At 39.2% G+C, this 23522-nt stretch overlaps 1 protein-coding gene across 2 annotated transcripts; it reads left to right on the top strand.

Annotated features, from left to right (window-relative positions):
- The first annotated feature begins 79 nt into the window (after positions 1–79).
- On the top strand, positions 80–19662 carry KATNA1 (katanin catalytic subunit A1). 2 transcript variants are annotated; one of them, XM_059835436.1, is made up of 11 exons: positions 80–114; positions 5205–5379; positions 6088–6245; positions 8596–8779; positions 10371–10492; positions 11856–11961; positions 12306–12464; positions 13594–13720; positions 15283–15417; positions 15690–15816; positions 19431–19662. In XM_059835436.1, the coding sequence occupies exons 2-11, from the start codon at positions 5209–5211 to the stop codon at positions 19627–19629; spliced, it is 1488 nt and encodes a 495-aa protein (XP_059691419.1). In that variant the 5' UTR covers positions 80–114; positions 5205–5208; the 3' UTR covers positions 19630–19662. The 2 variants fall into 2 exon arrangements, with proteins under 2 accessions (XP_059691419.1, XP_059691420.1); XM_059835437.1 differs by lacking the exon at positions 80–114 and adding an exon at positions 4188–4213.
- Positions 19663–23522: the final 3860 nt, after the last annotated feature.

Here is a 23522-nt window from a genome sequence, read left to right as displayed (position 1 = left end):
GGGCAAGGCCGGGGGTGGGGTTAAGCGCTGCTGGAGGAGGAAGGGGGAGGAAGAAGCGGAGGGGTTGTGGCTGCTGGGATCTGCTGCCGTGGTGGGGCCGAGCTCTGGAGAGGAGTAAGTGAGCGAGAGCGGCGGTGGTTTCCCTCCTTATGGCGGCCAGGCTGTCCGTCCCCCCCCCCCGGCGTGGCTGTTGTGCGGTGCCCCGTCTCGCGCTGCCCCGCTCGGCCTGAGGCGAGGGGCGACGCCCGCGCCCCGCGTGGCGTGGGCCGCCCTGAGGGAAGGCGGGCACCCCTCCGCCTGGGCGGTCGGAGGGTTTCGGCTCCTCTGTCCCGTGGCCCAGGGACCGGGCGCCGCTTTGGAGAGCGTGAGTCGCCGCGGTCGTGGCTGTCGTGACACCCGCGACCATTACACCGCGCTCGTCGGTCTTATGTCACTGCTGTAGCTTACACGTGCTCGGAGCCGCACGGGGCATTGCCGTGGCGTCCCTAAAGTCATCGGAAGGCGACTGCCTGCAGGTGTACGGCTGCTCAGCACCCTGCCCTGGGGAGTCGGGCTAAGTGGGCTGCTGTGTTACGGCACCAGTGGCGCTAATTCAAACACTGAACTTTGGTGCCTACTTCTCCCTTACCCCTCCACCTGTGGGGTTGTTTTTTTTTTTTTCTTAATTAAGTAAGGTTTTTGCAATTATGTTAGTTTTCTCTCCAAACAAAGAGAAGCAGGAGGCATCAATTCTAGGTATCCGTTCTGGTGCAGACCCTTCTAAACTCCTGAGAAATTTGCTGATTTAACATTGACTGTCTAAAAGAATGCCAGCCCCCATGAAATGGGGCGTAATATGATTATTTTTTTTTTAAGTCATTTGAAAGGCTTAGCCTTGAGAACATAAAATCATCTGCCAACAGTGTATCTCTATCTAGTGATTTTTATTTTATTTTTGCATAAACAGCTAGGTATGCTTATGTTTGTGGTTGCTGGTGGTTTTTCTTCCGCTGCCGTTACTGTTAAATACAATAAGTGGATGAGAACCAGTTTGTTTAGTATCCAATAAGTCTGGCATCTCTTCTATTTCCCAAGTAATTAGCACAATCGCTTGTTGATACCGAATGTTGCTAGGAGTGGATGTTACGAAGAAGAGTATTAAAGCTGGAAGGGGGCTCGCGGGTGATGCAGTCCAATCGCAGGCCACCATGTCATCAGTAAAATTTGATTCCTGAAAGCTATTACTTCGGGGTTTTTTTTCTGTTCTAGCTTGCTGAGAGAACTTTCTGAATTTTACATGGTTACTTTGATGTCAGAGCCTGTATAGCAGGCTGAAATAATGGAAACATGTACAGTCTGCCAAAATTCAGGCTCTGGCATAGTCCAAACATTAACGTTGGACTGAAGGACTCTTAGGAAGTGTTTTCCTTGTATGGCTTGGGCTGTTCTCTGAGTCAGTGGAGTAGCTGATGGGTCCTGCATAGTAACTGATAGACCCCAACTTTAATGTTCCATCCCAACATCTGCGTATTGATCTCTTCTTTTATTTTTTAAAGTTGTGGGGGATTTCTTTGTGAAACAGGATTACTGTTGTGTTTGGTTACAGCTTCCCAAATTCTAATGTATGAATGCAAGCAGAAATTACTTATAGTCGTTCCTTATGATAATTCCTTACATCATGTGTTCCACAATGACTCTATCCCCAGTGTTTTCTTGACGGTGGTCAGGCTGTTATCTTTGAAATAAAATACAGAAGTAAGTTCCAAAACCTCAGTCTCAAAGGTTGGAGGTATCTTGAACCTTTGATAGGTTTTGGTCTCTGCTGCTCCTGGCTGTTCCAAACTCTAGAATTATTTTAGGAGCTTGGAGCAAATGATAAAATACAGTCTGTTACTCGAGATGGGTTGATTTGATTGTTTTCTATTGTGTTTATTTCAGGGAACCATATATACTCACAACTAGTGTAGAGAGTGAGTATTCTTATTGTGAGGTGTGTGTGTTTGTACACAGTGTAGAAATAAACTTGCAAGACAAATTGCTTAGGTTATTTTCCTTATATCCCATTCGTTGTAAACTTTACGAGCTCGTTACTATTTCAGTTGCTGTTGGAACGTAGATAACTTCATTGGGCATGATTCATGCAAAGGTCATAGCTGATAAGTGCAGCCTTGCTGCTTTGACATCATGTTAGGTGATAGTACTAGGTATTTGTAAATACTTTAAAAATTATTAAGTGGTGCAGGATTAGTTTTGTTGTTCGGTTGTTTGGGTTTTTTTAATTCCTTCCGGTCTGTTTTAACTCTGGATTTCTGTGTACTTGCACCTCTCCCACATGTTTTACACCCTACTCTGAGCTGCCACAGTCTACTATGACTTTCTGCTGCAAACCTTAATCTGTTTTCAGATTAGTACTCTAACTCCATTTTTTCCCCCATCTTAGAACTGCTTCAGTGTCTTCAGTTGCAGGTGCAGTAAGCCTATAGACTCACATTAGTGTATAGGCTCTGACACTGCCTGTGTTCAAGTGGTAGCAGTGGCGGCATGTCCAGACATATAAGCAGACTCAGCAGCTTTTTCTGCCCCACTTGTACACAAAAGCCTTGTACATGGAAGCCACTTCAAGCTCTTCTGCTCTTACGAGTCAATGTAAAGCAACAAATCAAATTTGTTTTCTGGTTTAAACTGAATTCTCTTGCATTTTCAGTACCACTGATGAAACGGATGGATTCCCCGGTTTTTGTTGGAATTATTACTTTTGATTATGTTGGAAGCATTATAAATTTAAGTGAGCAGCTTTCCCACCCCTCCATGAGATGTTAGCTCATTCTTCTTCCGTGTCTGTTTCGCCTTTCTGTCCTTTCTTTCCCTTTCTTCTCTCACCTAAAAATCACATTTACTCTTTTGTTATGTGCAGTATGGTCATTTTGGTCCCAAGCGTTCATATCTTTCTGACGTAGCCTCTTTATTTTTCTTTTGATTCTTGCTATTTTCACATTTCCAGGTGAAAGCTATTTTTACAGGCTTTCTTTTTTCCCTGGATATTTAAACAGAATTGCTGTTCTGCTTGGATTGCTCTACAGCATTCAGTGTAAAAAAAGTTATATATCACTTCTCTCTGCGTTTGAAAGACTAGTTTGGCTTTAATAACTTGCTATTACTTGATTTTTAAAATGTTTATTAGCATCTTGCTCAACTTGTGATTTCAGTAGTGTTAGTCATCGGTTTGAATTCTCTGGACAGGCAAACAGGTGTATCTGGTAGGATGAGCAGGAGTGGAAAAGCTTGCTCCTAAATATAGCAGGGGAAACTTTGGTAATATCTGTGTGATGATCCACACAGTAGTTGACAGACATCTTCAGGCTCTTTGTCCTGAGGTAAAAAGTGAAAAAATTCCCAAGTCAAACAAAGTCTCCAAAGCCTAATTAGCCTGGGATATGGTAGCCTTTGTAGTTGCTGGTCACTGTATCGGCTTGTAGACATCATTGTGGCCAGCTCAGCGAGTCTCTGGCCGGAGTGAGATTATATAGTGTAGGTTCTTATGATAGCAGGTTTCCAGACTCAACCCCACTGGCCGCTTTTGTGTGGATGGGCGTGGGCTGTCAGAGACTTGTCTTCAGCTCCGCTGCTGCCAGAGTTTCGCTGTTTGGGCTGAAACTTTTCACAGCAGCGATCTGCTTCAAGGGAAACTGGGGAAGGAAGAGGAAGGAAGCAAAAAGTAGAGGGTGTTGGCTCAGCAGTGGATCAGCTGTGTGTCCGTGCATAAAGCTACTTGGGAAGGGGACAGAAAAATGAGTGGAAGTCTTAAATTGTTTGATTTGTACTTAGCAGCCCCTCTTTACAATGGGGAGCTAATATTTTAGCAATAGATTGTCTGGTGCGTGCAAAGTGTGGCTTCTGAAACCTCTGATAATGCATCCGAATTTGACCATGACCTGATCTTGAAATGTGTTCAGTCTTAAGTCTGTTTATTGTGCATGTGAGTTTAGTACCTCTTACATTCTTTAAATAGTTGATCTGTATCAAGTATGCTTCATCCCAGGGCTTAGCTGTAATTGCTTGTCTGCAGTTGCTTCTTACTGGTATTGTGTACAGGTACCGAAATGAGAGCAAGACAACTCTTGCAGGCATGTTTATTTGCTTATTTTAATGTTTTCTGTGCTTGGTTCTAGGAAATTAGGAGAAGAGTGGGGGAGTTCTTGGTGTGCCAGAGACAGGAACAGTGGAGACAGTGCAGGTATCTTGGAGAAGAAGGGGATGGGATGTATAAGTATGGATAAGAACATAGAATGACTGCTATATGAGCAGTGGCTGTACCGCAAAGAAGTCGTCTACTGCTTCTACTTGTTGCTGTATTTGTATAAATAATAATTCTGTGCTATTCTAATCTAAAAGCACAGGTTCTGCTAATGTTACAAAGTGGAAGTGGCCACAGTCCATGATGTGGGCTCCAAAAAAGACAACAAACTATTGGTGGGGAAAAGTAGCATGGTTTGAACAATATGTTAAATAAAGTGGGTAGCTACGCACTAAATGTTTAATTGTGGCCTTTCCTTACCTTTCAGTGATAACTTAGCAGACTCAACATTTTTCAAGAGTCTCCTTTAAGTGTAAAAATGAAGGTGATAGGAAGGTGTGAGCTGGGCATGGAAGGTGGATATATGTTTCGAAGAAACATTGAATAAAGGTGAAGAATTGTAAAATCAAACAAATGGAAAAATAGCGTTCTCCACAAGGCAAAATCAGACCGTTAGACTTGTATGCATGGCATGTTAAGGCAAAAAAATTAACAAAACAATGCATCTGGAAGAAGGGCTTTGGTTTATTGTTTGGGGTTTTTTTTAAACCACAGGCCATTATAGCATGGACAACGTTGTAGTGCTGACAGTAAAATAGCAATTTATCTTATGATAGAATAAAGAGGGAAGGAGTATATGCAATTGTGGCTTGCAACAGTGCATTTAAATCTGCATATCTTGTATATGCTTTTCAGCAGAATCTTCATTGCATTAAACAATTATATGAAGAGTTTCATTTCTACTAATAGAGAAACAATTATCTTTCTATATGGATGACATTCATTGTAGGGCCTTTTTCTAACCAGTATATTTCTAGCTTCTGTATTTTGATATGCCAAATGAAGTAATGAGCGTATGAAAATAGTTGCAAAAATTTGTTCTGGTCCTGGGATTTATTTTTTTTTCCTTAATATTTCCTATTTCTTTCAGCTTCATGTTGAACATGAGCCTTGTTATGATCAGTGAGAATGTAAAGCTGGCTCGTGAATATGCCTTACTGGGAAATTATGACTCTGCGATGGTCTACTACCAGGGAGTTCTTGACCAAATGAATAAGTACCTCTACTCTGTCAGAGATACGTATCTGCAACAAAAATGGCAACAGGTAAATAGTACTTTTCTGGGACATTTTGAGGTAAAAGCATTAAAGTAGCAAAAATTGCCTTGGTAAACAAAAGTATAAAAATACTTACACTAATCTCTGATAAACTGTAGTGCTGTTCTATATAATAACAAAAAAAGCCTATATATATACTTAAGTCGTCTTTGTGACTTCTTGCTCTGGGCAATAACAAAACAGGCAATGGAACAGAGCCCTGGGGAGGCAATGCACTGTCTGGCTTGTCAGCTTCTTGCTGATGAGTGCCCCTGTTATGCTGAAGTTTTTTAGGCTGGGATCATTTTGAATAGTCTTATTTCCCTCTCAGTGTTTTAGTAGTGTGACTTAGATCCTTAATAGAAACTGAGTTGTGGCTATCATGTTAGTTTATCCTTAACACAAGCCATCTTTTTTTTTCATTGACATTCAGTCTATTAGGTTGCGTTCTTTTCTGTTGTACTTGTTTAATATGCAAAATTTGTCAAAAGTCTCTTTGGTGTTAAATCCAAAGTCTATTTGTTTATTCTTTAAACATGCTGAGGAAGGCTGGAAAACCTTCTTAATATCTGATGTGCGTTATTCTTGTCTATTGAAGTAGAATCGGGTAGCTTGTGAAACCTTCTGGAATCCATCCAGGCATTACATGGGCTTGAACAGAGGACTGTTACAAACTTATTTGCAATGTGCTTAATCTACCTTTTTTTTTTTAATCAGGTTTGGCAGGAGATAAGTGTGGAAGCTAAGCATGTGAAAGATATAATGAAAACACTAGAGAGTTTTAAATTAGACAGTACTCCCCTGAAAGCTTCACAACAAGAATTACCAGCTCATGATGCAGAAGTCTGGTCTTTGCCAGTACCTGCTGAACGTAGGTAAGAGGAAACCTGAAGACCTAAATTAACATTTATCAGGACAAAGTGTGCTTTGACTTCAGCCTGTTCCTGTGTAATTTTTGTTCTAGAACTTAGATGTGTAACACTTAATGAGCAGCTTGCCACCATTTGTGGTGAAGGAGATGCCATTGTGAGGCAGCCTACTTCAGAACATTCTGGGGCTTTTATATAGGCTCGACTAATGTCAAGCTGCTTTTTTTTTGGTGTGTGGTTTGGGTTTGTTTTTTATTTCCCCTGCCCTGACTTAAGATAAACTTGTCATTCTGTGAAAGCTCAAGTCTATTCCTGAATTGATCTTCCTATCAACTTTAAAATGATTCTGCATGTAGCTAATATGAAAAGGATGAAAACGTATTATCAGAGTAACAGTAAAATCTAGAAGTGTCCAAGCTCAGTTTCTTTTGTGTAGCAAAGTGGTTCCCTGATCTCCTTCATGAACTGGTCAGTTAGGCTAGCATTAGCTCAAGGGAAGGGGTGGGAACAAGCAGCTGCAGGCAAGCCTGCTTATTTCAGAAGTAATTTTGAATTATGGTGGGTTAGTGTCTGTGAAACCAAGGTGTTGCAGTGTGGTTTTGGACAATGTAGCTGCTGCTGAGAGGATAGTCCTACCTTCCACAGTTGCCTGAGGTTTTTTTCACTTTTGTCTTTTTTGCTGTTGATTAGCTGGTTCAGGATGCTAAACTGGCAAAAAAAGATGCTGTTTTGTGGGGCTAGTGGTTTTTTGTTTGGCTTTTAGTTTGTTTGGCCTGTGTTGCTGGGTTTTTTTTCCTGATACTAGCTATCTGAACTGGTTAATTGAAGATTCTAGCACATGTCAGTAGTAGTGCATGAAGGAGGGAACAGGAGTGCATGCAAAGCAGACATGGGACTGTGCATTTTGACAGAAAGTGGCTATTAGATCAGCTTAGCTGTACTGTCAAACTGTTCTTTGAGGCTTTGAACTTATAAGCTGTTTCTCACAGACAGATAACTTCGGTCTTTATGGGTACTTTTTAACATTTTTTTAAAATTGATTTATTTTAAATCTGCTTTCTGGAAGTGATCACACTGTTTCTGTTTATGTCATTTAATAACTTTGGAACACTACTAGCCAATTTCATTCAAACCTTCTGGAAGAATAGAGTCTGGGAGGTAGAACTTTTCCAAATGTTTTGAAGCTTTCTGGAGAAGAGATACACAAACTCATGTTTCTAAAAAGGGAAAGACTTGAGAGAACTGTTTCTGTTCTATTTATCTTGCCAGCTGGTGAAGTATTGTGCTGTGGTAATATGAAAAAGCCACAGTGAAAACTTGGGCCATGTTGCATTGGAATAACCACAGTGAATTCCTGTACTGAGACAGCAGAATTCACAACTTTAGGTGGAAATTAGATGTGTAATCACAGTATTCCTTTATTTTGAGCTTTGGGGTGGGATTCAGAGGTGGCTAAGTGTTCATAAATGAAAGTATAGGTTGGTAGACACTCTATTTGGAGAGTGGAAAGACTTTAACACTTATGATCTTATCATTAGTGTATTCATGTTGCCTAATATGCATTTCACCCTGAAGAGATATGTACAGTTCTAACAAACTTGCTGTTGTGAATCAATTAAAGACAACTTTTATGAAGGTACTGGATCCTGATATACCTTGAATGATATGTCAAAACACATGATCTAGTTCAAGTAAATGCTCTCCAAATCAGAGTCTTCCATTTTTTATTGTCTAGAAATATCCCCGAACTTAAACTTGACTGATAGCTTATTAATGCTGCAGTTTTATGAAGGCCCATGGAAAAAGTGTGTTGGTGAGAGTAACGGGATTTGTACGGGGAAAAACTGAATTTTAAAGAAATCCATAATACCAATCATGATACTGGTTTATTCATCTGTGCTTCTAAAAGTAGTCTAGTTTCAAACAACTGGAGGCCTCACGTACACATTTTCTTTCCCAAGAAGTGAAAATAAAAGGAAGTGAAAATTAAAACTGTCATTCCCAAGAAACCTTTACATTTCTTTAGGTAGGAGAGTGAAGACCATTGCGATATGGAGAAAATACATTGGGGTTGGTTTTTTGTTTTGTTTTTTTTCCTAAGCTCCATAATACTAAGATTACTTTTATTTATGAAATATACAAAGCAAGGAGCTTGTTTTAAGCAAATGAGCCCTGAGCTTGTGGCAAAGGGAAAATGGATTTTTAGTGACTATCTAAAAATGACTGTCTTGTTTCTGATGTACAGATTTTTATCTTGAGCAAAATGGCTTTTCAGTTTGTAACCATTTGATTTGGTTATGTAGTGCTCACCAGTGACTTTACACTGAGGCTTTTTGCATATGTTACAACTAATTAGACCTTCGCCAGGACCAAGAAGACGTCAGTCTGCTCAGTGCAGTGATTGCAGAGGTCACAATAATCGTATAAGTGCAGCTGTCAGAGGGCCTCACCGTCCATCCTCTCGAAATCCCAGTGATAAAGGGAAGGCAGTCCGCAGCCGGGAAAAAAAGGATCAGCAAAATAAAGGAAAAGAGGAAAAGGTAAGCTTGCAAATAACTTTATGAAGTTGGGAAACTCAGTCTTGCTTTCTTAATATTGAGTGTATTATAAAATAAATGTCTGTAAAATGTTTCTTCTGTTCAAGTCAGCATGCTAATTTGAATCTCACCTTGTAAGGTATCTTTGCTTTATGGACAGTCTTGGTTACAGATTTAAAAAAAAAAAAAAAAACAAACCAAAAAAACCCCACCCCACCCTCATCTGGAGGAAGTGACCTGGTAAATGTGGGCTTGTTTACTGCAACTTGGAGGTATATATCCAAGTTTAAAATTATACCACTGAATTACTGAAACGGAGCCTGATGGAGCTTATTCAAATGGGATGTCCTTGTGGGTTCCTTAATTGCTTTCGTATATTTTAGACTGAGATTGACTTGCCTGTTCCAAAGCATTTCAAGATTTATTTAATCTTAAAGGGAGACCTTTACTTATTTTTTTTGTTGAGGGCTGGTATTAGCTCCAGACTCTTTTCAGTTTCAAACAAACAAAAACACAACATGCTTCATGAGAGAGAATGATCTATGATCTATTCTTTGCAATCAAGAATACTTTAATTTTTGCTTGTACTCTGGTCTCCATAAATTTAGCTGATGGCCAGAGTGAGAGATCATACTGAAGACACTAAATTCATAGTTTTCCAGGGTCTGAATAAATCAAATATGCATGTAATAGTTTGTTAGCTTCAGCAACCTTATGTTGTGGTGAGGTGTCATGGCCTGTGGAAATAGTGTAAACTACAAGGGTGGAATTGTTTAGCTATGCAAGCTACTACTTTTATTAGGAGCTAAATTACGTTGTCTTTGAGTGATAATTCTCTCACAGAGGCAGGGTAGGTCTTTTTTTATTTGTCACAGTTGTTCTGTCATCACCAGTGCTTGCTGTTAAGTGTATTAAAAAAAAAAAAGGAGGGGGTGTCTAGTGCATTTTATTTCCTTTCAGGTGCATGGTCTCTGCTGTTTGAGCCCTTTCAGCTGTGTAGTTTCTTTGCTTCTGCTCTACTGCAGAGCTGCTTCTCTGCTGTTCTTGTCCACGCTCTGTATCAGTTAATTAGCTCTTTTTTACTTCTGTGGTCTTTCTGCAGATCACCTTTGCTCATCCTACATATAGAAGTCCTGCTTAATTTTTTTTTGTGTCCCATATATATGGCATATTTATGACACTTACAGGGTTTGAGATACTGTAGCTCAGTGTGACACTTTCTGATCCAGTCTCACACATAAATCCCCTTACCCAGCTACTGTCTCAGATAGTTTTTGATTTCTCTGGGAGAAGAGGTGAACACTGTTATACTGGGATAGGTGTATGCAGTTTTGGTTACCTGCTAAAGCAAAGAAACTGCATCAGTACAATATGCTGGCTTTGGGGAGAAGGAAATGGGACCAGGGCAGTAACAGAAGTCTGTGTGAACCACAAAGATCCTGCAGTGCAGCAGTAATGTGGATGCTTCATAATTTTCATGCTGGTTGATGTTGCTGCCTTCTAGAGATACGATGCTATTGTGGACTTGTTATAAAAATCCATTAGTGGCATAACCATTGTTGTGTATTTCCATTGTTACATCCTTTTTATGTAGAACAAATCCACGTCTGAGATTTCAGAGTCTGAACCAAAGAAATTTGATAGTACTGGATATGATAAAGATTTAGTAGAAGCTTTGGAAAGAGATATAATTTCTCAGAATCCCAACATTCGATGGTAAGTTTGAATATTGCTGCCAGTCTTTGAGTTAATTTTTGTCATATTGTATAAGAGGAAAAAGAAACATGTATTTTAGCATGTGCTTATGCATTAAAAGTACTTACAAGTTTTCTTTACTCATTAAATAGGCAACTAAACTTCTTGTGTAGTTGAATATTTTTAGAACTTTTTTCCACCCATAGATTCACAGAACGGTTTGGGTTGGAAGGACCTTTGAAGATCAGCTAGTCCAACCCCCTGCCATGGGCAGGGACAGCTTTCCCTAGATCAGGTTGCTCAAAGCCTTGTCAAACCTGACTATACAAAGCTTCTCAAACTTTTCTGAGAGTCCTGAAATCAATTTTTGAGATACTGTTTTGCAATGTATAAGATTCTAGTATCTGCCAATGTCTCTTCATTTTAAAACCTGTTTTGCTACCCAGGGGCGTACCAAGATAGAAAACCAATCGATAAAGAAGTTATGTCAATATAGGAACCCTTTGAAATCTTGCTGGATGTGATGTGACTGCCAGTATAAAATATAACCACATGCCAGTACCTTTACATAAATGTGTTAAATATTAAACCTTACACAAAGGTTGTTTTGTGTTCCAAATGTTTCCAAGCTTAGGTGGTTTTGTGAGGATTAAATGAGCAAAAATCTCCTGGCAAATAAAGTAGGCTTTAAAAAAAAAACCTGAACAATCCCACAAACAACTTTATATGCATGCAGCTGTCAGGTATTTCAGTTTAGTATGTAAATATATGTTTCAGTTTTTATATTGAATCTTAAATTACAACTTCAGATTTGAAACTAATTTTCCATGTAGATATGTTTTTGAAGCCAAAACATTACTTGGGCACATGCTGATAAGTGGAATGCCCTGAGAGTTACCCTCAAGGAAATAAGACCAGCCTATAAGGTATCTAAGAATTAATAGATTTGTAACTCTAAAAAGAATTTTTAGAATTCTTTTTCAATTTAGCTCCATTTATTTGTCTTCAGTAAATTGTTCTCATAATGACGAAAGATGGTATTCAAGTTTCAGGGACAGCCAACCTCTCATTTATAACAAGCATAAGTTTAACCAACTTGCCTTACTCTGCTTATTCTTTCTGTGAATAAGAACAACAATGCTCTAGTGAAATAATTAATGTGTCTCTCTTTGCTTTTGCATCCAGCTGGAGTTTACTAGCCACATGTCAACTGTAGCTGTTGTAGGCTTTTGCCACTAGAATGTAAATAAATCAAACTCATTTTAATGAATTATGGAAGAGCCGTTACATAACAATAAGTTTAATTTCATACTGTTTTGAGCTGTGGACTGATTCTTTTGCAGCCTGTCTGAATCTGTCAAACAACTTTTCTCTTTCTTGTCAGGGATGACATTGCTGATTTAGTAGAAGCCAAAAAGCTGCTTAAGGAAGCTGTAGTTTTACCAATGTGGATGCCGGAGTTTTTTAAGGGAATTAGAAGACCATGGAAGGTATGAAAAAAATCTGATCCTGTGATCATAAGTAGGGTTCTGAGATTTGGATCTTGGTGGAACAAGAAATTTCAGCTGTTTTACAGTTTATATAAATTCTTTCCACTTTTTAGTAACAAAATTTAGGGTAAATACTACTAACAAGATAAAGATGTCAGCCAGTTAAATACACTGTCTTCAGCTATATTGTTGTGAGTAAGCAATAGTCATTAAATACTTACCTTTGAATAACTTTTCAAGGGAAAGTTTGCATCTAGTATTTTAATATTACACTGTTAAACAAACTGTGAAATTGTCTCTTTTTTGATTCTTGTCCTAAAAGTGGTTCTTTTTCATTTTAATAGGGTGTGCTGATGGTTGGTCCTCCTGGTACTGGAAAGACCCTCCTGGCAAAAGCTGTAGCCACTGAATGCAAGACTACTTTTTTCAATGTTTCTTCTTCCACACTTACCTCAAAATACAGAGGAGAGTCTGAGAAACTTGTTCGTCTACTGTTTGAAATGGTGATTCAAGTTTCTGAACATAAATAGTGAGATAATGAAGTAGAATTACTTCTGGAAGAGTGAAACCTTGCCAAGATTTAGAACTCGTAGCATACATAAACAGCTCTCCAAGCTTCAGACACTTTAGGGCCTTCTGATTTGGCATGTACATTCAAGATCTGGTTATTCTTAAATAGCTTTGTAAAAACTGAAAAATGAGGTTGTCTTCATTTTCAGGGTTAGCTTGTTATATTAAAGGTAGCTCGCTACAAGCTGATGAGTGCGGTAGAACATACTTGAATGTAAAACTGGAGATGGAATCTGACTGCTTCTGGGTGAGAACTCTACTTAGGCTGTCCGTGTTTTGTTGTTGTGGGTGGGTTTTTGTTTGTGCTTAAAGTAAGTGGACTTCCAAACTGTAGTTGGCTTCAGAGCACATAACACTTGAAATTGCCTCAACACATGAAAAAAAGACTACATATTCTATCAGGTTTGCATGCAGTGTTTGCTAGGGTCCCCAGTACTGAAGGGGGCAGCAGAGTTGCAATTACAGCAGTCACAAAGTCAGGAAATAAAAGATGTTTTACAATATAATTTGATCATATTAAATGAGTTGATATCATACCTATCAATCAAAAATGCATATACACAGTGGACAGCATCTCAACTGCTGTAGGACAATAGCTTTTATTATTGCAGATCCTTGTCTTTGACCTCTCTTGTTTTCAGAAAGGTTAGAGTTATTTTCCTGTTGACCTGTCTTTTGGACAGGTTCCATATCACGGTGTCCTAGCTTAATGTTCATCCTTGCTTTAACTGCGTTCTTATTCAAGCATTCTGTGATGACTTTCACAGTTACAAATGTTATTCCTAATGTGTAAAACTGCCTTTAGCTATTAAACATTTGTTTGTAGCTCTAACAGTTATAGGACTTTTCTGAAAATGTTCTGCTCAAATTATATTAATGAATGCACAGCTGCTCTTGTTCTGTGCAGTGGTCAAAGAGAGGGAAGGTTAGGTATTGTTTGATACTTATGACCAGATTCATTGGGGTAAATGTGTCATTAATCGGCTCTGAATATATGCTGCTATTTCTTAAATATGAATAGACTGCCATTTCAGTTTCTGCTTTGTCTTTTGCTTTCTTTAGGCTCGATTTTATGCCCCGACAACTATATTTATTGATGAGATAGACTCTATCTGTAGTCGCAGAGGAACTTCAGAGGAGCATGAAGCTAGCCGACGTGTGAAGGCAGAACTGCTAGTTCAAATGGATGGTAAATAACCTGATCACGGGGAAGTGCTGGACTGGAGAAATCTTGAGGGAGGAAAAAAAATCAAAACTTCATTCTCAAGAAGCAATTTTTTTAAAAGCCTTAAATAAAATTGGGGTAAAAAGATACAAATGCACTATTTCAACTATCAGTGTGGAGGGAAAAAAGATACCAATTATTTAACAATCTTTTAGCGTCTGAGCAATGACCTTACATTACTGACCCAGAATATTGAAGATTCAGTGGAGAACACAAGACTTCAAAACTGCAGAAGAAAAAAAGTATTAATTGCCCCTCTCAGTCTTTACCTAGCATATCACTTACTTCTCCAAAACCAAGTAAAAAGTGGTTCAAAAGAACTGTCACCTGTTCCAGTTGAAACTTCAAAGGCAATCATTACACTTAACTTCTTTGGAATCTCTTTTTTTTTCTCCTAAAGATACAAATAAAAAATGAAGGCAATTTTTTATAGAAGTGGTTGGGAGAGTTTTCTTTTTAAAACACTGAGTTCATTACAGCTATTTGGTTAATATTTTGCAAATCAACAAAGTTTAAAAGTAGGTAACACTGTGCAAAGTTGCTATAAGAGGCGTCCTTTTTATACTCTCTTGGTACGCAGGGAGAAGGAAAGGATCAACTGAAAAGTGCTAATCTGTGGAGTAATTTTTGATAGAAATCTGTGAGTCAGAAGATTTGTATATTTTTTTTCTGTTTCTCTGATGTTGATACCCTTTTATGTTTGACTTTAAATAGTAGCAGAGCTGTAGTGCTGTTCTCATAAGTATGTACGTAAGCTAATTGAAGTTGTTTTACTTGAGCGTTCATAACTGGTGTTTTATATGCAAATTTTCAAGCAGACTAGGTACAATGGCTATTCCACAGCCCAATGCTATGATTATAAGCAAAAAAGTAAATGCAGAGGGTAGAAGTTTAATGAAATTAACTTCTTCATATAGCAGTAGTTTCACAGTACTTTAGAGACTGAGGTGTTCTCTCTGCCTCTGAGAAGTTGTGATTCAGTCCACCAAATTTAAACATTCACTTCAGCAGTTTGTGAGAACCCACCTGTGTACGTGAAACATTTTCTTCACTTCTGAATTCAGGCCAGCTTTGTAGGAGAGTAAGGCTGCTTTTGCGTGACTGTTCGTGAATACTGTTGAGGGATGGGGGTCTGGTTTTTGGTGTGGTGATGCTTTTGGGGCGTGGTCTTGTTTTTCCTCACATGCTGTTACAGGACATTGATGTGAAAATTCAAACAATGTAATGGCAGAAATACAAACAACTCTGCTGTAAAAGCATTCCAGCCATGATAGAGAGGAACTTCCTGATCTGAGCAGTGGCCTATGCCACTGCTCCTAATTAAACTTGAGTCTCCATTTCTGCTTGCAGGCTGTCATATAGATGAAAAACTGAACTCTATTGCACTTAGTGATTCTATTGCACTCGGACTCAGTAAAGTGCAATAGACCACCTACTTTAATATTACAGAATTGAGGATATTGTTCTCTCTATACATGGAATTTCACAAAACGTATACATTTTACTTTCTCTTTTCTCCAATGCAGGTGTTGGAGGGGCTACTGAAAATGATGATCCTTCCAAGATGGTCATGGTGCTTGCTGCTACTAATTTTCCTTGGGATATTGATGAAGCCTTAAGACGGAGACTAGAAAAGAGAATTTACATTCCTTTACCATCAGGTATGAAGACTTGGGGAGAGGAGTGATTGAAAAAGCTAAAATCACTTTATCAATATTCCTGTAGTTTTGATCATCTGGTTTAAAAATCTAATTGATACATATATGCAAATTTATTTATTAATTCAGGACCAGGTTAAATCTAAATGTTGAACATTCACTTTTGTAGCAAGTACAGTGTCCTTTCTCTCATTCTTCCCTCTTATCCTTCTTCAGTTTATTATTTATCTTCAGAAAGCAAGTTGTACAGACTCAATTTTCTACTCTTTGATTAGCAAAAGGTAGAGAGGAACTCCTAAGAATAAATCTGCGAGAGCTGGAACTGGCTGATGATGTTGACCTTGCAAATATAGCTGAGAAAATGGAAGGTTATTCAGGTGCAGACATTACCAACGTATGCAGGTATGTTAACATTGCATCATTTGTGTTGCTACTGCTACAAACTCTGAGAAAACTGTTTGTAAAGTAACTTATTTACATGATTAAAGTTGTTGGATAAAAACAGTCTGTAACTTGTCTTTTATGTATGGCTAAAAGGTGAAATACTGCATTAATATTTACCTAGACCATTTGACATTTTCATATAATAATGATGAAGAGCAGTTGCAACATAGTAATCTAAACAAGCTATGATTTAGGTAAAATTCCATGTTCTTTCATGTACACCACATTCTTTGTGTGAGGAGTATCCGCAGGATGGTAGACTTAACTCATAGAGTTGCAGTCATTCCACTGAGGTGGAATGTACAGCCATGTGCAAGAGGCAATAGTGGCAGAGGCCAGAATAACTAAAGTAAAAATGCGGAGCGTTCTTCCTTCATGGCAGAAAAGGTATATCATCCTGTGTGACAGTACAAGAGCTGTGTACTCAGCACATTGGCTTTAGGGATGACGCTGACAAGTTTTCTTCTACTGCCTCCATCTCCCCTTCTCCTCAGTTCTGTTTGCATATAATCATTTGTGGGCATATTCTATAACCTAGATTCCTGAAATAATTCTAACCTTCCCCCAATCTTTTATTTTCTTTCAAAAATTGAAAAGGGAAGGAAAGGCTTGCTCTTTTAAGAGACTAATATCAGTCATCTGGTTTACATCTAAAGATTTGCACTGACACAGTTGCCGCAGTGGCAAATTATGGAATCAGTAGTATGGGACAAAGAGCCAAAACTTCTTAAGATGCTGTTGTCATCTAATAAGTACCTGTGTGGCTCTGCTTTCAGGCTTTGGAGGTAGCACGGAAGTGCGGCAGTGCAAGGCTTGAGCTCCAAGTTGTGTCAACACAACTGTTATGGGGCTGTACTTTGAACAGTGTAAGAGAACTGTTCTAGATTAAAAACATCTTCTCACTACTTTCCTCAAATGCAGATCCATTTCTTGCCTTGATCCTAATACAGCTCTGCAAACACTTGTCAGCACAGCAGAGAGGATAATATTCTGTGCCGCAGGGATGAATGCGAGTGGCCTGTGCGCAAAACTGCCACCAAAGGCTTTTAGCAGCAGGGCCACTTAAGGCTGGACTAAGAGTTTGGAGGCTCAGTACTATTTCCTGAACAAAGCTTACACAGTGTCTCGGAAAAGAATAGTATGTTAGTTGCTCTGAATCAATGTTATGCAGATTTGTTTCATTTGTAGGTTTGTGAGATTAATTTGTGGTGTTCTTTTGCTCAGTCTTGGTGTTGGTTGTGCTTTGAAAGGAATCTGTGCTGATAGGTTCATGGTATGTGAAAGAGAGTTTATTTGGCCTGCTGCTTTGCACATTTTAGCTGCAGTTTTTCTCCTCCTGTCTGTTCAGAGTTTGTTATTTGTAATTAATTTTATAGTGGATACCAATCCACTTGTTTAAAAGTCAGAATGTTTGTAATGTTTTTGAGTGAATTTCAGAGATATATAGATATGTATATACACACACACTGTTGCTCTGTATTTGTAATCAAAGTCCATTTGTACAAATACTATTAAAAAAACAAAGCAAAAGAAAACAAAAAAAAACCCACAAAGAAACACCCCAGTCTTTCATTTGTGGCAGTCTCCTTAGAGATGACTGAGGTGGCAGCAACCAGAAATCCAGAAAAACTGGGGTTTGGATATGCATGATTTTAAATGAGTAAGAAAGTACTCATACTAGCCTGTATATTTACACTTTGTTAATGGTGTCAGGAAAAACAGATCTTAAACATGATTGTTTCATTTACATTGAGACAAAAAGACATATGGTTGACTTAAAAGTTCTTTCGTATGGTGCAGACATACAGTATATAAACACAGTAAAGTTCAAACTTGTAGACTGTAACAGTCCTTGCTAGTGCCACAAGCAAAATTGAGGAAAAAGTGAGCCAAGAACTCTGGTTTGCTCAAATTATTCTCCTACCTTAAAGAATTCAAGGTGAAATCCAAAGTTTGCTGAGCCAGAGTGAAAACCAGTTGAAGATAACAGTACAGTTCCTAACAGTCAGCATATAACTATGGAAAATGAAGGTGAAATTTTATTTTAAAAAGACATTCAGGAAATGTAAAATGCATCTAAATTGCACATTAGATGTGAGTATGAACTGACTTTGAATCATCATTCTGAGTGGACTGTGAAGGTTGAAAGGCCTTTGGAACAGGACAGAACTGACTACCGCTGTGTGTTCCAGTGCTGTTTATTTTTGAATATAGCTTTGGTTCTTCTCCAGGTACTAAGGGTGCATTTGAGAAAGCACTAAGAGTTGGTGTTGGAATGGCTGTCAGTAAAATGAATTTACAGAAGAAAGTGGTGGCAGTTGCACTTGAATTTTGTGGGTGTGTTGGGGTATGGTGCGTATTTGTTGGTTAGTTGGTTGGGTTGTTTTATGCTGGTGGTGTGGTTTTCTTTTTGTTTTTTGGGGTTTTTTTTGGTAGACTGTTGTCTGGAGGCAAATTAGGTGCATGGGGTGCTTCCCCCCTCCCTGCTGCCCCCCCTTCTCCTGATTGTGTAACACTGGCTTTTAGTTCACAAATGATGATACAACAGCAAAGCTTGGTGATATTTGACTAAGATGGAGGTCAACAAGACAACTTTTTTGGGTTGTTCTGAAATTCTAGTTATTGTATTATGCATTCTAATTGCTAGCAATTATTTAGTAGATCTGTGAAGTCTGTCAGTTATGGTTTGCTTTGGGGGGAAGGGATGGAACTGAAACAGAATATGCTAAAACCATCTTTCTAAATTCTCCTGGAAGGCGATGCATAAGTTTTTTATTTCTCTTTGGGTTCTCACCTACTAATATGCTATGATACTGTTGTGATATCGCCAGGATTACCCTTCTATCTTTTTTCCTGATAGACAAAATAAGTAGGCATTTTCTTACAAGCTATATAACAATGAATTAGCAGGAACTTTTGTCTTCCAGTGTTATCCATTTATCACCTCACCAGCTCGTCACCTGCTGCTACTGATACTACTGTTGGAAACCCAAATGCAGTCATACTTAATACAGCAAGATGACTCACTTGTAAAAACACTTAATGCTTATTGAGGCCAGAAGTTTGAGGAGCCACAGGCTGAGCAGGTGTTGTAGTTTAACATTTAGCTGTGAATGTGTAGGTTGGAGGTAGACACTGTTGACCCCTCTGTCTTTGAAGTGGTATTCTTATTTGGACCAGGAAACATTCAGAATATTCCAGCCACTTCTCCTATACAGGAGGAGTGAAACCGTTACTTTGCCTTGTTCATGTTTAAAAATACTGTAAACAGCAGCTACATCATAGGATTGTGGTGGCATTAGATGAATCATTTAGTATTTACCTCTTTTGCCTAGCCTGTGAATAGTAGCTGCTCAAAGATCCAGTGAGGATAAATCCATATTTGAAAAATATGGATAGCGTGGTATTGTGGGTTGTACAAGCACTTGGAGATCCTCCTGTAAAAGTTTACAATTCTTTATTGTATCTTTTCAAATGCAGCAGCTTAACTGGAGTGCTGTGTTGAGCCTGTCAAACAAGTGAACTCACCAACCTGTACTGAGTAACCTTTTTTTTTTTTCCATCCTTAATAGAGATGCATCGTTGATGGCTATGAGAAGGCGTATTGAAGGCTTGACACCGGAAGAAATAAGAAATCTTTCCCGAGATGAAATGCACATGCCAACAACTATGGAAGACTTCGAAATAGCTTTGAAGAAAGTTTCTAAATCTGTGTCTGCTGCGGACATTGAGAAATATGAGAAATGGATAGTTGAATTTGGATCATGCTGAGTTGTCTTACCTCGAAGAAGCCACCTTACGTCTTAAAACAGCTTCAGAAGTAATAAATAGTGTGTCAGTGCACTGTGTGCTCTTTTTAACTTTTGTAATTTAAGAGCAACCGATGTCTAAATAAATTTTTTCTTTTTTAAAATGCAAATTCTGTCTAGCTCTCTTTGAACTAGCTCAAAAGTTACCTATTTTTCTCAAATGTGACAGATACTGATGGGATCTGGTTTGATCTTCAAGATTTTAAAATTACTTAGATTTAAGACTTGGAACTCTTGCATCAAAGGGTTTACTCTTGAAAAATAGCTATTGCATGATAAAACCCCAAACTAGCCCTGCTAAATGACTAAGGGATGCTGAGAACTAGAAGATGGGATGAACAAGATGCAGTTAGAGATGGTTTTGCTAGCTGATCTTAGAGAATTCCACCCTGAAACTGTTTCTAAGGTATTAATAAAGAACCTGTACAAAGGCTGAGATTTAGAACTGCAGCCCTTGCGCTACTGGCAGTCCATAGATTCCACTGGAGTTTAAGCAAGGGGTAGGATCATTGCTAGTTTACAGTATCTATTAAGTACTATTAAAATACGTCCAGCCAGTGTAAACTAATTCCGTGCAGGCAGCAGTGGTGCAGGGTCACATATGTATGCTCCTTGTAAGTCTGAGAGAAAACAAAAGCTTTCTGGCATTAATTCTGAAATGTGTTTTTCTTCCTTGGCTGTATGGTACTGTAAGCTTCAAAACTCTAGGCTGGTAGCTTGGGTCTTGCCTTAACACTACACATTTATTCTGGTAGGGCTGTTCTGAGGAGGCAGTGTGCGTGTTAAGTTTTGTGCTCAGTTGATTTCTGTTTATAACCCTGACTTCACAATTGATGTAAAATCTAAATTGTCTTTTTGCATTACTTGACAAATGGAATGGAGAAGCAGGTCTCTGAGAATGGTTCTACAGTGACTGTTCAGGTGATAATTTTGGATTTTGCTCAACAGTGGTCATTGTAACTAAAACATCTATCATCTCTGTCCATCTCCTGTTATTTTGGAAACACTTCTTTCTGCTAGTTCGTCTCAGAGCAGCTGGCTGGAGTTCTGCTTACAGCTAAACTTCATGCTTTTTCATGAATTGAATACGTCTAGAGTTGTTTCAGCTGGTAGATGCACGCTGTACGAAATTGGCCGTGGAATTCCTGCTTATGTGTCTCTTCAGATGCTGCAAGGCAGATGGGAAGGACAAATAGCAATGAAAAGGAAAACCGGCAGCCTGAGCAGAAGGCAAATGAATTGTATAAATGCCGTTATCGTGAACATCTTGTTAACGTACTTAAAATTCACCACTGTGTCGTGAGTGACAGCTGGACACGCTGAAAAGGGACTTTCAGCAGTGCTGGTGATGAGACACTCCAGTAAGACACTGAGATGCAGATATTGTTGAGACCTCCTGAATCCCTGGGTGGACCTGGCATGATGAACCCAGAAATGAAGGGAAGACATTCAGGTGAGTATACAAGTGTGTGCATTTGTAGACTTCTGTCTCCAAAATTGAAAACAAATTTATCTCTTTCCTTTCAAAAGGACAGCCATATGTGTCAGAGTTAAGAAAAAGATGCAGTATTTTGAAGAAGTGGTTTCTCTTAATACTTATTTTTCTGTTTGTATGTTAGGATGAGTGTGTAGCTGTCAGCTGTGTTGCAGGAGGAGATTTCTTCTCATAAATCAATCCATTGCAAGCAAACCAAAATATTCAGTCTGTCACCTGAGTAAGAAGGGAAAGTACGCAAGCTTTAGTCCTTGGAAGCAGTCCAGTAAGGGGCCACTTAGACTGAAAGCGTGATGTATTTTGAGAACTGAAGTAAACCTCATCTTAAAAGCAGTAGTTTAGTTCTACAGCTTAGCCAGCCCTGTTCACTCTAAATGAACAAAATGAAACCTGTGTAATACATGGTAGAGGGTGAAAAAAAGTGGTCTATTCTGAATCCATAGCTCAGAGGTTCATTTGTTTTTGGAATGCAGAACATGATGATACCAGCCCCCTCCAGGGGAGTTCCTGTATGGAGGGAAGGGCCAGTGCTGCTTAACTCTTGTGTGTTTAAAAGGGAGAGAGACATTCTGAGGGCAAGACAGAACAAGAAGGGCTGCAGCGAGAGCCATGGTTCATGAGGAGATAAGAAATGTTGCCTTTCCAAAACACCTACAGAGTGGGGGGTTTGGGGTAGATGTGTGGGCTTTCTTTTGGGGTGGTGTTTTTTTTTTTTTTTGGTTCGTCCCTGCCCCCCCTGCTTTCTTTTCCCTAGCTGGCACCTGTATCCTTGTCAGCTCATATCCTGGGAAAATGAGACCTACTGTGACTGGCATGCAGAACAGTTGCCCTTTCCTAACCATGTTAGTTGTGGTAAGGAGCTTTTAAACTGTTTTACAAATGGTTATGAGTGGTCCCAGCTCAAAGCAGCACTCCTCTGAAAGGCAGGAGACTTTTATAACTCAGGAAAACCATGTGCATGCTAAAGCAGAACACTGGTGCTGGAACTTTTTACAACTTGATAGCTCCAGCTCCATAGCATAGCAATGTTCTCTGATAATTAATTTATTCAAAATTTGCACTATCTATTTTATTTAACTTTGTTAACCCGATGCTAGTATTTCTTCCCTTGTGCTTTCTAACTTTGTAGAATGCAATACAGAAGAGGATTACTTAGCTCATGAAAATTCGCCCTAATTGTGAAGCAGTACCAACGCTTTCAGGCTTAACCACTCATCTATTTGTTGCAGCTGTTTGGAATTGAGTTAAAATGCCTTGTTGCTGTGCAGGTGCTTGGTTTACAGTTTCCTAAGTAGGGATGCAAAGAGCACATGCTAACAGCTGCCACATTTCCATCTGCAGTGCAATTCACACTGTGCTTGTGCAATAAGGAAGAACTGTTGTGTATCATATCCATCCTACTCCTTCCCCTGGCCCCAGTTTTTTTTTCCCAGTTTAGCTGAAGAGAAACTTCAGCCTTATACATCACTTCTATTTGAACTATGTTAATGAAGGGGCCAGGGTTATGTTCATAAAGTGGAAAGAACATTAATTTCCACATACAGAGGCATTAGTCTACAACTGTTTAAAGACTTGCTCTTGTCTGTGCAGTCACCATGCCTGTGCTAGAGTCTCAGCAGTTTCCTGTTTAGCCATGGATGATGACAACCCCTCTGTTGTGTGTTTTCTTTCACTAGACTGCATTCTTAATTCAGATGCCTCTGTAGCTCTAGCATCACCTCTGTTTTACATGGTTTTGTTATCATTACGGTAGGTCTCTTGCCGTAGGGTCCTGGAAAGCACTGCTTGGGGCTCTAGGGATGTCAGTCACTGCTGCTCATTCCAGCTCAGCAGAGTGGCTGCCTTGCTTGAGTGTTTCATGGCTCCACACCTACCTGAAGCACCCAGCCATTAGTGACACATCTTCCCCCTTCAACAATCCTTCCTCAGATGGGTATCTGGCAGATGTTTGGGATCCTACACTCTAGTGACACTGAGCTTGAGGAAGTAAATGCAAAGTACAAACTCACAAGGTGCTAGAACAAAAAATAAAATTCAAAAGAAAGTTTGAGCAGCATCCCTGTTATCTTCTGCTGACATATACCACCCTGCACTGCTGGTAGTGTTTTTTGTTTTTCAGGTCAGTCCAGTGTTAGAAATGTTTCTTCTACCACTGCAGTGCTGTCAGTTTGAGACAACTCTTAAGTTGTTCCTGTCACAGGAAGGACATGTATCTGAATAACTCAGAGATCTTGTTAAGCTTATGATAATCTTTCCTTAAGGGGGGTGTGTGTGTGTTGGAAACCCTAGCTTTCCTCCCTCACTATAACAACTTAAGCTGAACATGAATAATTCTGATCACTCAAATGATAACTGTGGTC

Source organism: Gavia stellata, chromosome 2, assembly GCF_030936135.1.
Source record: "Gavia stellata isolate bGavSte3 chromosome 2, bGavSte3.hap2, whole genome shotgun sequence".
Classification (NCBI taxonomy): domain Eukaryota; kingdom Metazoa; phylum Chordata; class Aves; order Gaviiformes; family Gaviidae; genus Gavia; species Gavia stellata.
The sequence above is the reverse complement of the archived record's forward strand: the minus strand, read 5'-3'. Positions and strand labels throughout refer to the sequence as shown.